The sequence below is a fragment of the Oncorhynchus gorbuscha genome, linkage group LG22 (assembly GCF_021184085.1).
Source record: "Oncorhynchus gorbuscha isolate QuinsamMale2020 ecotype Even-year linkage group LG22, OgorEven_v1.0, whole genome shotgun sequence".
Taxonomy (NCBI): domain Eukaryota; kingdom Metazoa; phylum Chordata; class Actinopteri; order Salmoniformes; family Salmonidae; genus Oncorhynchus; species Oncorhynchus gorbuscha.
This window is the reverse complement of record NC_060194.1, coordinates 9,611,199-9,625,117: the sequence shown is the minus strand read 5'-3', so window position 1 is coordinate 9,625,117 and position 13,919 is coordinate 9,611,199. Positions and strand designations below refer to the sequence as shown.

At 46.5% G+C, this 13,919-nt stretch overlaps 1 protein-coding gene across 1 annotated transcript in view; it reads left to right on the top strand.

Annotated features, from left to right (window-relative positions):
* Window positions 1–13,919, top strand: part of LOC124009836 (vertebrate ancient opsin-like) — a 116,259-nt gene that overhangs the window by 25,080 nt on the left and 77,260 nt on the right. Inside the window, exon 2 of the mRNA XM_046322023.1 lies at window positions 12,251–12,579. Coding sequence (XP_046177979.1) covers window positions 12,251–12,579 — 329 coding nt within the window. The remainder of the gene's footprint in view (window positions 1–12,250; window positions 12,580–13,919) is intronic.

Genomic DNA, 13,919 nt, shown 5'->3' with positions numbered 1-13,919 from the left:
GTGCAGCGCCTTTATTATACGTTTAGATGCTTGAATATGCTGGGGTCAGTGCAGATACTGGGCACTTTATTAAATGGACTACCTGGATGTCTATGTATTGAAACCATGAGATGCTGTAGTATTATGGTGTCATTTTTTGTAATATATTGCAATTTCATAACTTTCATAAAGCTACACATCTCACCAGCCCAGATAGGTCAAGAGTATCAATAAAAACGTCCATTAAGTCCATCAAGCAAGCACATGTGAATCCAGTAGCAGTGGTCGTATGAGGTAAACATGTGATTAATATCTCTGAGCTTTGCCTGCGGCTCAAACAGTCAACAGCTGTATATACAGCTGTATGCAGACACTGCTGTGAACTGGTGTGCGCACACAGATGAACGTACACTCACACCTAAACAACCTGCACTTTCAGAACCCATACAATATCTCCCATTGCCTGTGAGAGCTAAGAACTATACAGCAGCTCAGTGAAAGGTCTCTGGCCCACACTTTTAAATTAGAGGGCTGGTTGGGTCTGCTTTATTGCTGTTGGAAATCAATGGCCGTGAAGGACAGCCTCATGGATCAAATCAAATGTTATTTGTCACATGCTTCATAAACAACAGGTGTAGACTAACAGTGAAATTCTTATAAAGAAATAATAAAAAAGTAGTAACATGTAATAATTAAAGTAATAATAAATACACAATGAGTAGCGATAACATGGCTATATACACGGGGTACCAGTACCGAGTCGATGTGCAGGTGTATGAGATAATCGAGGTAGAAACAGTGTATTCAGACTCCTTTCTTTTTCCATATTTTGTTACGTTACAGCCTTATTCTAAAATGGATTAAATAAAAACAAATCCTCATCAATCTACACACAATAATGACAAAGCAAAAACAGATTTTTGAAAATGTTTGCAAATGTATAGAAAATGAAAAACAAATATCTTATTTACATAAGTATTCAGACCCTTTGACTCGAAATTGACCTCCGGTGCATCCTATTTCCATTGATCATCCTTGAGATGTTTCTACAACTTTATTGGAATCCTCCGGTGGTAAATTAAATTGATTGGACATGATTTGGAAAGGCACACACCTGCCTATATAAGGTCCCACAGTTGATAGTGCATGTCAGGGTAAAAACCAAGCCATGAGGTCGAAGGAATTGTCCGTAGAGCTCCGTGACAGGATTGTGTTGAGGCACAGATCTGGGGAAAGGTACCAAATCATTTCTGCAGCATTGAAGGTCCCCAAGAACATAGTGGCCTCCATCATTCTTAAATGGAAGAAGCTTGAAACCACCAAGACTCAATCGGGGGAGAAGGGCCGTGGTCAAGGAGGTGACCAAGAACCTGATGTTCACTCTGACAGAGCTCCAGAGTTCCTCTGTGGAGATGGGAGAACCTTCCAGAAGGACAACCCTCTCTGCAGCACACCACCAATCAGGTTATGGTAGAGTGGCCAGACATAAGCCACTCCACAGTAAAAGAAAAAGGCACTTGACAGCCCGCTTTGAGTTTGCCAAAAGGCACCTAAAGGACTATTAAACCATGAGAAACAAGATTATCTGGTCTGATGAAACCAAGATTGAACTCTTTGGCCTGAATGCCAGGCATCACATCTGGAGGAAACCTGGCACCATCCCTACGGTGAAGCATGGTGGGTGGCAGCGGCAAGGACTGGGTGACTAGTCAGGTTAGAGAGAAGGATGAATGGAGCAAAGTACAGTGAGATCCTTGATCGAAACCTGCTCCAGAGCACTCAGGAACTCAAAGAGGTTCACCTTCCAACAGGACAATGACCCTAAGCACACAGCCAAGACAACGCAGGACTGGCTTCGGGACAAGTCTCTGAATGTCCTTAAGTGGCCCAGCCAGAGCCTGGACTTGAACCCGATCTAACATCTCTGGAAAGACCTGAAAATAGCTCTGCAGCGATGGTCCCCATCAAACCTGACAGAGCTTGAGAGGATCTGCAGGGAAGAATGGGAGAAAGTCCCCAAATACAGGTATGCCGAACTTGTAGCGTCATACCCAAGACGACGCAAGGCTGTAATCGCTCCCAAAGGTGCTTCAACAAAGGTCTGAATATTTATGTAATTGTAATAAATCCGTTAAAAAAAATAAAATGTTTTTGCTTTGTCATTATGGGGTATTGTGTGTAGATTGAGGGAAAATACTATTTCAAGGGGTCTGAATACATTCAGAATGTATGTACAGTACATATAAGTAGGAATATAGTTCCTAGACAACAGGATAGATAATAAACCGTAGCAGCAGTGTATATGCTGAGTCAAAAAAGTGAGTGCAAAAACGGTTAATGCAGGTGCTATTTGTTTAAATATTTAACCAACTATTTAGCAATCTTATGGCTTTTGGGGTAGAAGCCTTTCAGGGTCCTGTTGGTTCCAGACTTGGTGCATCGGTAACGTTTGCTGTGCCTTCCTCTGACACCGCCCGGTATAGAGGTCCTGGATGGCATGGTGCTCGGCCCCCTTGCGGTCGGATGCCAAGCATTTGCCAAGCATTTGCCATAGCAAGGTGCTTTCAATGGTGCAGCTATAGAGCTTTTGGAGGATCTGAGGCCCATGCCAAATTCTTACAGCCTCCTGAGGGTGAGGAGGTGTTGTCGTCCCCTCTGCATGATTTTGTTGGTGTGTGTGGACTATGATAAATCCTTAGTGATGTGGACACCGAGGAACTTGAAGCTCTCGACCCGCTCCACTACAGCCCCATTGATGTGAATGAATGGGGGTGTGCTTGGCCCTCCATTTTCTGTAGTCCACAAACAGCTCCTTTATTTAGCTGACTTTGAGGGAGAGGTTGTTGTTCTGGTTACAACATGATTCCATATGTGTTATATCATAGTTTTGATGTCTTCACTATTATTCTACAATGTAGAAAATAGTCAAATTAAAGAAAAACCCTCGAATGAGTAGGTTAGTCCAACCTATTGACTGGTACTGTATATTATAATCAAAACAGTAGGACTATAGTACTTTTAAAACTCACCTCACTGTGATGATCAATTTGAAGAAAGAAGTCCAACAGCAGGTTAAAACCGTCCCAAACATGGTTGTTGTGGATGTTGTTTCAAAGCCTAAAATGGACAGCTCTGGATAAGAGCGTCTGCTAAATGACTTAAAATGTGTTAAATGTAAAATGGACAGCACTTACTAAGATGATGATTAATTCAAAACACCCATAAGCATAGCAGAGCTTATGCATATGCATAGACTTGAGTACAACACCCCCCCCAAAACAAAAAAAGAACAAATTGGATTGTGCCGTTATTAAATGCATAGCGTACCGCATATTATGGCAGAAAAACATTTAAAAAACTGATTAAATATGCCTTTGGTACATAATTGGTCTAGCATATACTCAGAAATTAAACAAATTCAAGTAATCACCTTTGAGTGTGAACTGTATTATGTATACTGGATGGACTGGTTATCTTATGCTAAGTTCCCAAAAATATCCATGAAGCTAGAAGAGAAAGTATAGCCCTAGGCGATGCTGTTGGTTCATTGATTGTGCAGGGCGGCTTACAGTTAGCCTACAATTACTGCATTTTGAACAGCTAAGTAATAGTGCTTTTTTTCATAAATTGGGTGACACTACCTGTAGCTATGCAGAAAATATCACCATCATGATTTCTCCTCCTCTCTCTCTCCTTTATAACTTTCTCTAGCGTGTAGACGGGCTGTCAACAGTTTAGTGAAATATGTTTAGTTGCGTAGACATGTTACTATCAATGTTCCCGAACAGATTTAACTTGGTTTCCCAAATTAAGCACTGGGGAGCTGCAGGAACAAGGTTGGAGAGGCATACAGAGTTTCAGCGGAATATCATAGTTTGGGGCAGACAGAGCATGCTCCTCAAACAGTGGTTGATGCATGGAGTGAAATAAGTGTTCTTATATGTATTTCTCAGCTGCTCATCAGCTGCACATCTCCGCTATAAAACCGAAGTAGCCTACAAAACGGAGCGGTAGGAAACCTTGCGGGCTCCATTCGCCATTCGAGTGCATACAGATGCCATGTCTTTTTTCCCCCTTCCCCGGATCCTGTCCATTTCGTAATCGGCCATTCAAAATCAAGATTAAAGACTTTAAATGGAGCATGGGTGAAAATATGACCACTTGATGAGAGAACAGCTGTGCAGCCTGAGACAAGGAACAGAGCTTTTTTGTCTACTTTCTCAAATCATCAGTAGCCTGTAGTCGCACCATGCAGCCCATTTATGTTTTAATTTATATGACATTCTATGGTTTGTATCATTCACAACTAAAGTTGCCAGATAACTCTGAATCTAGAATATAGGACCAGTTTCAAATGATCACTTATACATTCAACATAGCCACTTCATATGCAGAGTCACTCCTTAATGGGAAAAATATCCTTTCCATTTTCTTCAGCTAAATTCAATTATATTCTTCTAATTGAAAAAGAATATTTGAAATAATATAAACTACAGGACCTACAAGCATATCTTGTCAGCTAAATGAACAAGCCTATGGCATGGAGCATATCCAGATGTTTTAAGATGGCGCAGAAGAGGAAGGCAGCCGTTTTACATGCCCCTAACCAACTGTGCTATTTCGTTATTGTTTTTGCTCTGTTTGTAACTTAACTTGTTTTTTTAACTTATTTTGCTGCTACCATCTATTATGACTGAAAAATTACTTCTGGACTTCAGAACAGTGATTGCTCACCTCGAACTGGAAGAAGCTTTTTCCTTTAATGAGTCTGACAAGAGGAATATACTGCTTTCCCAGGAACAGGCCCAAATCCCCATCATTTTCATGAAGAAAAGACAAAGGAAATGGGGGCGCATGTCAGGCTGCCTTCTGAGAATCTGTAGGCGAGCGAATAAACTCCCATTCCCATCTGTTCTACTGGCTAACATGCAATCATTGGAAAATAAGATTGATGACCTACGATTATGATTATCCTACCAACGGGATATATAAAAACTGTAAAATCTAATGTTTCACCAAGTCGTGGCTGAATGACGAAACTAATAATATAGAGCTGGCAGGATTTTCCATGCACCGGCAGAAAAGAGAAGCTACGTCTGGTAAAACGAGGGGTGAGGGTGTGTGTCTATATGTCAATAATAGCGGATGCTATTTGACCATAATTCTATCCTCCTGATTCCTGCTTACAAGCAAAAATTAAAGCAGGAAGTACCAGTGACTCGCTCAATACAGAAGGGATCAGAGGAAGTAGATGCTAAATTACAGGACGATTTTGCTAACAACAGACTGGAATATGTTTCCTGGGATTCATCCAATGGTATTGAGGAGTTTACCACATCAGTCACCGGCTTGATAATTGCATCGACGACGTCGTCTCCAAAGTGACTTTTAAACAGGTTAACATTCACAAAGCTGCAGGACCAGACGGATCACCAGACGCTAGCGAAACAGTCCTGTAGCTTATCATCCGCTTCATCGGACCACTTCCATATTGAGCTGGTACTTCCTGTTTGAGTTTTTGATTGTAAGCAGGATTCAGGAGGATAGAGTTATGGTCAGCTTTGCCAAATGCAGGGTGAGAGAGAGCTTTGTATGCATTTCAGTGTGTGGAGTAAAGGTGATCTAGAGTTTTGATCCTCTAGTTGCACAGATGACAATTAGGTAAGACATATTTCAGTTTCCCTGCTTTAAAATCACCGGCCACTAGGAGCACCGCCTCTGGATGAGCATTTACTTGTTTGCTTATGGCTCTATACATCTCTTTGAGTGCGGTGTTAGTGCCAGCATCAGTTTCTGGTGGTAAATAGACAACTATAATAAATATAAATGAAAACTCTCTTGGTAAATAGTATGGTCTACAACTTATCATGAGGTATTATAACTCAGGCAAGCAGAACCCTCAAGACTTTCTTAGTATTACAGCTGTTGTTAACAAAAAGACACTCACCTCCCACATTGAGCCTACCCGACCGATTCGTCCGTTTGATACTGCCAATGCATAGAAATACCAACTAGATGTATATTATCCATGTTCTGGTTCAGCCACGACTCCGAGTAACATAGGATAGTCTTGAACGGAGCTCGTCCGGTTTGTTCTCAAGTGATTGTACGTTCGCCAATTGTACGGAGGATAGAGGTGGCTAATTTATTTGCAGACTTAGTTTTGTAAGAGTGCCCGCATGCCGGCCTCTCTTACGCCGTCTTTTCCTTTTCCGAGTATCTGGGATACATAGCTCATCTGTAAATAGCCCACCCAACTGTTTACCTCATCCTCATTGTCACGAATCTCGCTGAAGATGGTGCCTCTTCCTGTTCGGGCGGCGCTCGGCGGTCATCGTCGCCGGCCTTTTAGCTGCCATCGATTCCCTTTCCGTTTGTTTCTGTTTATTGGGTTTAATTGGGTACACCTGTTTTGAGTTAGTTTTTGTTTGTAGGCTATTTAAGGGCACTAGGCCCGCTGGGTATTTGTGCGGGCTGGTTTCCTGTTATCTATGTATGAGTGTGATCAGTATTTTTCCGGACAGGTTTTTAGTCTGGTGTATTTTTGGGACGGGTTGTTTCATGCGGCCATGCATGTCGTGGAATCACAGTCTATGGAATAAAATATCCACGTACTGAATTACCTGCTCTCTGCGCTTGACACCTCCACTCACCATCATGAGAAGTTGTAACAGAAGCCCGCACCACCGAAATGGAGTCAGCAGGAGCAGCGACCACCCTTCTCCCAACTATGGAGGAGCGCGTCCATCACCATCCATCCTCCATCGGATCGGTACAGCGATGGACCAGATGATGGAGAGGATGGAGCGATGGGAGATGAGTGGTCTACCGACGTTTACCCCAGCTCCCCCACAGACGACGCCACCTACTCCACCTACGTCGTCCTCTGGATCCAGCTCATTGCGTCTCCCCCCCCCGAGGGAGTACGATGGAGCGGCGGCTGGGTGCCAGGGATTTTTACTCCAGCTCGAGCTCTACCTGGCTACCGTGCGTCCGGCTCCCTCGGGTGAGGAGAGTGTGAGCCTCCTCGTCTCCTGTTTAACGGGTAGGGCCCTGGACTGGGCCAACGCTGTCTGGAACAGTCCAGACTCGGCTCGGGACAACTACCTGGAGTTCATCCGCCATTTTCGAGCTGTGTTCGACCACCCACCAGAGGGCAAAGCGGCGGGTGAGCGACTGTTCCACCTCAGACAGGAGACGAGGAGTGCGCAGGACTTCGCGCTGGAGTTCAGGACCCTAGCTGCTGGTGCTGGGTGGAATGAAAGGGCCCTGATGGACCATTACCGGTGCAGTCTCCGGGAGGATGTCCGCCGGGAGACTACTCTCTCCCTGGATGAACTGATAGACATGTCGATTCGATTGGACAACCTGCTAGTTGCCCGCGGGCGTTCAGAAGGGGTCCTGTTTATTCCACCCTCCAGCCCTCCCGCTCTCAATCCGATGGAGTTGGGAGGAGCTGCATCTAGGGAGACCAGAGGAGGAGGCTCCTCCTGCGCCTATTGTGGACGGACATACTTCGGACCGGTGCTGGAGGAGTTCCTTTGGGATTCGAGCTGGTCGGCGGAACACTCCTCGGCCACCCCAAGTGAGCAGGCACCACACTCACCCAGAGCTCCCTGTTGGTCACGTTTTTGTTTATTTTTTCCCCTGCGTTTTTCCCCTCTCTTCAGCATAAGGCGCTAGTTGATTCAGGCGCAGCTAGGAGTTTTATGGATCGCGGACTCGCCCGTAAATTGGGTATTCCGTTAGTGCAGATAGACCCACCTGTCCCCGCGCACTCCTTAGATAGCCGACCGTTAGGGTCAGGGCTGGTCAGGGAGGCCACGATTCCACTGGACATGGTGACGCAGGGGGATCATAGGGAGAGGATCAGTTTCTACCTTATTGATTCACCTGGGTTTCCAGTGGTGTTGGGGGTTCTCTGGCTGGCTATTCACAATCCCCTCATTTCCTGGAAACAGGGGGCTCTTCATGGGTGGTCAGACGAGTGTTCGGGTAGGTGTATAGGAGTTTCCATCGGTGCCACGACGGTGGAGAGTCCAGACCAGTTTTCCACCGTGCGCATTCCCCCAGCTTATGCCGATTTGGCTATCGCTTTTAGTAAGAAAAAAGCGACCAAATTACCACCCCATTAACGGTGGGATTGCGTGATAAACCTCCAGGAGAACGCTGCACTTCCCCGGAGTCACGTGTACCCACTGTCACAGGAGGAGACGTTGGCTATGGAGACATATGTCACGGAAGCTCTGAGACAGGGGTACATTCGGCCCTCCATGTCACCTGTCTCCTCGAGTTTCTTTTTTTGTGAGGAAAAAGGAGGGAGGTCTGCATCCGTGCATTGATTATCGAGGTCTCAATTCGATCACAGTGGGTTTTAGTTATCCGCTACCTCTCATCGCTACGGCGGTGGATCATTCCACAGAGCGTGTTTCTTCACAAAACTGGACCTCAGAAGCGGGAAAAATCTGGTGTGTATTCGGGGAGGAGACGAGTGGAAAACAGCGTTTAGTACCACATCAGGCCACTATGAGTACCTCGTCATGCCGTATGGGTTAAAATATGCTCCAGCCGTCTTTCAATCCTTTGTAGATGAGAATCTCAGGGACTTACACGGGCAGGCTGTGGTAGTCTATATTGATGACATCTTGATTTATTCTGCCACACGCGCCGCGCATGTCTCCCTGGTGCGCAAGGTTCTTGGGCGACTGCTAAAGCATGACCTATATGTCAAGGCTGAGGAATGTGTGTTCTCCAGACCAGCCGTTTCCTTCCTGGGTTATCGCATTTCCAGCTTGGGGGTGGTGATTGAGTGTGACCGCGTTAACGCCATGCGTAATTGGCCGACTCCGACCACGGTAAAGGAGGTGCAGCGGTTTTTAGGGTTTGCCAATTACTACCGTAGGTTTATCTGGGGTTTTGGCCAAGTGGCGACGCCCATTACCTCACTGCTGAAGGGGGGGGGACGGTGCGTCAACCAGTTGAAGGTGCTGTTCACTGAAGCTCCCGTGTTGGCGCATCCGGACCCTTCGTTAGCATTCATAGTGGAGGTGGATGCATCTGAGGCTGGGGTTGGAGCTGTGCTGTCTCAGCGCTCGGGCACGCCACCGAAGCTCCGTCCCTGCGCTTTCTTTTCTAAGAAGCTGGGTCCGGCAGAGCGGAACTATGACGTGGGGGACCGGGAGTTACTAGCTATGGTAAAGGCCCTGAAGGTGTGGAGACACTGGCTAGAGGGGGCTAAACACCCTTTCCTCATCTGGACTGACCAACGCAATCTGGAGTATATTCGAGCAGCGAGGAGACTGAATCCGTGTCAGGCTAGGTGGGCCATGTTCTTTACACGCTTTAGATTTACGATCTCTTATAGACCAGGTTCCCTTAACACTAAGGCCGACGCGCTATCCCGTCTCTATGACTCCGAGGATGGACGGGTCCATTGAACCCACTCCCATCCTCCCAGCCTCTCGGCTGTTGGCCCCGGTGGTATGGGAGGTGGACGCGGACATCGAGCGGACGTTGAGGGTTGAACCTGCGCCTACACAGTGTCCGACCGGTCGTAGGTACGTGCCGCTTGGTGTCCGTGATAAATTCATTTGGTGGGCTCACACCAGTGCGGAGTCTTAGGGGGAAATACTGGTGGCCCACCTTAGCTAAGGATGTGAAGCTCTATGTCTCTTCCTGTTCGGTATGCGCTCAGAGTAAGGCTCCTAGGCATCTGCCTCGAGGGAAGTTACAACCCCTCCCGGTTCCACAATGGCCATGGTCCCATCTCTCGGTAGATTTCCTTACTGATCTTCCCCCATCTCAGGGGAACACTACCGTTCTGGTCGTTGTGGATCGGTTCTCTAAGTCCTCCCGTCTCCTTCCATTGCCTGGTCTCCCTACGGTCCTGCAGAGGCTCTATTTACCCACGTCTTCCGGCACTATGGGGTTCCAGAGGATACCGTATCTGATCGGGGTCCCCAGTTCACGTCCCGGGTTTGGAAGAAGTTTATGGAGCGTCTGGGGATCTCGGTCAGCCTTACCTCTGGTTATCACCCCAAATGTAATGGGCAGGTGGAGAGAGTAAACCAGGAAGTGGGTAGGTTTCTGTGGTCGTATTGCCAGGACCGGCCAGGAGAATGGGCGAGGTACGTCCCGTGGGCAGAGTTGGCCCAGAACTCACTTCGCCATTCATCCACAAATATGTCGCCATTCGAATGCATACTGGGCTACCAGCCGGTCCTGGCTCCGTGGCATCAGAGTCAGACCGAAGCTCCTGCGGTGGAGGAGTGGGTACAGCGCTCTAGAGAGACCTGGCGGGCAGTCCAGGATTCTCTCAGGCAGGCCAGTGAACGGCAGAAGAGAGACGCTGACCGCCACTGCAGTGAGGCCCCGGTGTTCGCACCAGGGGACAGGGTCTGGCTCTCGACCCGAAACCTGCCCCTCCGCCTGCCCTGCCGGAAGCTGGGGCCGCAGTTTGTGGGTCCATTTAAAGTCCTGAGAAGGATAAACGAGGTGTGTTATAGATTGCAACTTCCCTCTTACTATCGCATTAACCCCTCGTTTCATGTGTCTCTCCTCACGCCGGTGGTAGCTGGTCCCCTACAAGATGGTGAGGTACCGGAGGTCCCTCCACCCCCTCTGGACATCGAGGGGTCCCCGGTGTACACAGTACGAGCGATTTTGGACTCGAGAGGCCGGGTGAGGGGCCTGCAGTACCTCGTGGACTGGGAGGGGTACGGTCCGGAGGAGAGGTGCTGGGTACCGGGGAGGGACATTTTAGATCCTTCCCTCTTGAGGGATTTCCACCGCCTCCACCCGGATCGCCCCGCGCGTCGTCCTCGAGGCCAGGGTTGGCGCGCTGCGAGAGCCGCGCGTCAGGGGGGGGGGGGTACTGTCACGAATCTCGCCGAAGATGGTGCCTCTTCCTGTTCGGGCGGCGCTCGGCGGTCGTTGTCGCCGGCCTATTAGCTCCCATCGATTCCCTTTCCGTTTGTTTCTGTTTATTGGGTACACCTGTTTTGAGTTAGTTTTTGTTTGTAGGCTATTTAAGGGCACTAGGCCTGCTGGGTATTTGTGCTGGCTTGTTTCCTGTTATTTATGTATGAGTGTGATCAGTATTTTTCCGGACAGGTTTTAGTCAGGTGTATTTTTGGGATGGGTTGTTTCATGCGCCCTGGTGTTTTACATGTCGTGGAATCAAGTCTATGGAATAAAATATCCACATACTGAATTACCTGCTCTCTGCGCTTGACTCCTCCACTCACCATCATTAGAAGTCGTAACACTCATATTGTTTTTATTCTACTTGCACATCATCATCTGCACATCTATCACTGCAGTGTTAATTTGCTAAATTGTAATTACTTCGCTACTATGGCCTATTTATTGCCTAACCTCCTTACTCCATTTGCACACACTGTATATAGCTTTCTCTATAGTGTTATTGACTGTACTTTTGTTTATCCCATGTGTAACTCTGTGTTGTTTTCTGCTGCACTGCTTTGCTTTATCTTGGCCAGGTCGAGGTTGTAAATGAGAACTTGTTCTTAACTGGCCTACCTGGTTAAATAAGGGTGAAATACATTGTTTTTTAAATTAGGGCCTGGTCCGGGTGAGTGGTATGTCCTGTCATTGAAGTAGAAATCCTCATCCAAATCAAGGTTAGTGATCGCTGTTCTGATGTCCTTTTCAGTCATAGGAAACGATGGCGGAAATATTACATACAAATATTACGTTTCACTTCAATGAAAAAACAAACAAGATAAAGAAGATGAGGGGTCAGGTTTCTGGGAGCAGTGGCTGGATATGAAATGCTCATTTGCAAATGCTGCAGAGCAGGAAGTATGTGCATTGAAAGGTGAGAAATTATAGAATGCTATATGGAAGCTTTTGTGGCATCTCTTCATCACTGGTATCATTGGCCCTCCTGCAGAATGTCTAAAAGCTTAATTCTGCATGCCCTATGCTACTTTGTGTGAAGCAATCACACTTACATGTACATTGGAATCTCTCTTTGCAAAGTAATAACAACCTATATGGATGCATTACTTACCCTTCCAGGGTAAAACAGTAGGAAGCCAGCATACACTCAAGTGTGATATAATTTACTTGTGTCTGTATGAGCACTCCTACTAATGTTACTGCATGCATTTTTGTTTAAACACCCCGTAGGTAAACGTTTGTTTTAAGGCTGGAGTGTTGTGTCTGTGTTGTCTTTGACCCCCCGATGAACTCCTGTATTGATCCTGTTCTACATAGTCTGAGCGAGTGTCTGTGTTCTCGTTTCTAGGCATCGTGTCCCTTATCTCCCTGGCCGTGCTCTCCTACGAGCGCTACAGCACCATGATGGGCCCAACCAAGGCCGACTCCACCAACTACCGGAAGGTAGCCTTGGGCATTGCTTTCTCCTGGTTCTACTCCTTGGTGTGGACCCTGCCGCCGCTCTTCGGCTGGAGCCGCTACGGCCCCGAGGGGCCCGGTACCACCTGTTCCGTGGACTGGAAGGCCAAGAGTGCCAACAATGTCTCGTACATCCTCTGTCTCTTTGTTTTCTGCCTCATCATCCCCTTCCTGGTCATAGTCTACTGCTATGGTAAGCTGTTGCATGCAATCAAACAGGTGAGTAGGACAACCACACTTGTTTTCCTGAATTCATACATTTATTCATGTTGATTTTGATTACAGTAGCTATTGCACACAACTCTGTTACAGTGCACACTACTAAATGCATGGCACCATGATGGGCCCAACCAAGGCCGACTCCACCAACTACCGGAAGGTAGCCTTGGGCATTGCTTTCTCCTGGTTCTAAACTACATCCTCTGTCTCTTTGTTTTCTGCCTCATCATCCCTTCCTGGTCACAGTCCCTATGAGTAACGGTACCCACTTGTTTTCCTGAATTTCCGATTTTGGACTGGAAGGCCAAGATGGACTACTGTTCCTTGGTCTCAGCAGTGCTGAATTGCAGTTACCAGAGACTCCTCCGACCTCCCCATCCTTACTAATAACAACACACACTATGGGGTATTTGTGCAGCTACTTTATTGTGGCAGTAAATAGACTAGCTGTTGTAAAAACACGTGGAAATGACTAGAGATTCACGCATTAAAATATTTTTCAGCCATTGTCCAAGTTCAGAAGTTAAATACGATACAATATATGGATTAAACCACAATTGTGTCTAGAGTGCAGCAATGATGTATGTTACGGTACTTCCAACTTGTCTCACATTTGTATGTTCTTAAGAGCATTATTACCCCAGTAAATCATCATGAACTATGGCAGCTTTTATTTTAGTTTCCACTCTCATCTCTGACGATCAGCAGACAAGCTGTAAAGGAGGCGTTGTCACACACTGAGAGAGAGACCTCCTGGGGATCTCGCCTTGCTCTGATTTCTGAAAGCCGGTCTCAGAGCAATCTTTCCAGGATTACAGCTCACTTAACTCTTTGTGCATCATGCCTTAAATGATAAACGCTCAGTGGCTCATCAACAACCATGAGGAGTGACATGAATAATGACCAAAGTTTCCATTATTTTAATAAGCAGATACCTCCTTTCTTAATTCTTTCCTTTTCTTTTTTGTCTTCTGAAGACGCATAGTAATGAAATCAGAGAAGCTGACAGCATTGAATTCCCCAATCTAATAAAGTGCTCGTCTATGGTCTGGGCCACATGAGAATAACAAAATTGATTAATCTCTTTTAAGCTGCGACAGGCTCCACCATCTGTACCTTATCAATGATAAAATTATTACTTACCTAATTTGCAATCACTGTATATAGACTTTTTGTTTTGTTTTGTTCTACTGTATTATTGACTGTATGTTTAGTTTATTCCATGTGTAACTCTGCGTTGTTGTATGTGTAGAATTGTTACGCGTTATCTTGGCCAGGTCGCAGTTGCAAATGAAAACTTGTTCTCAACTAGCCTACCTGGTTAAATAAAGGTGAAATAC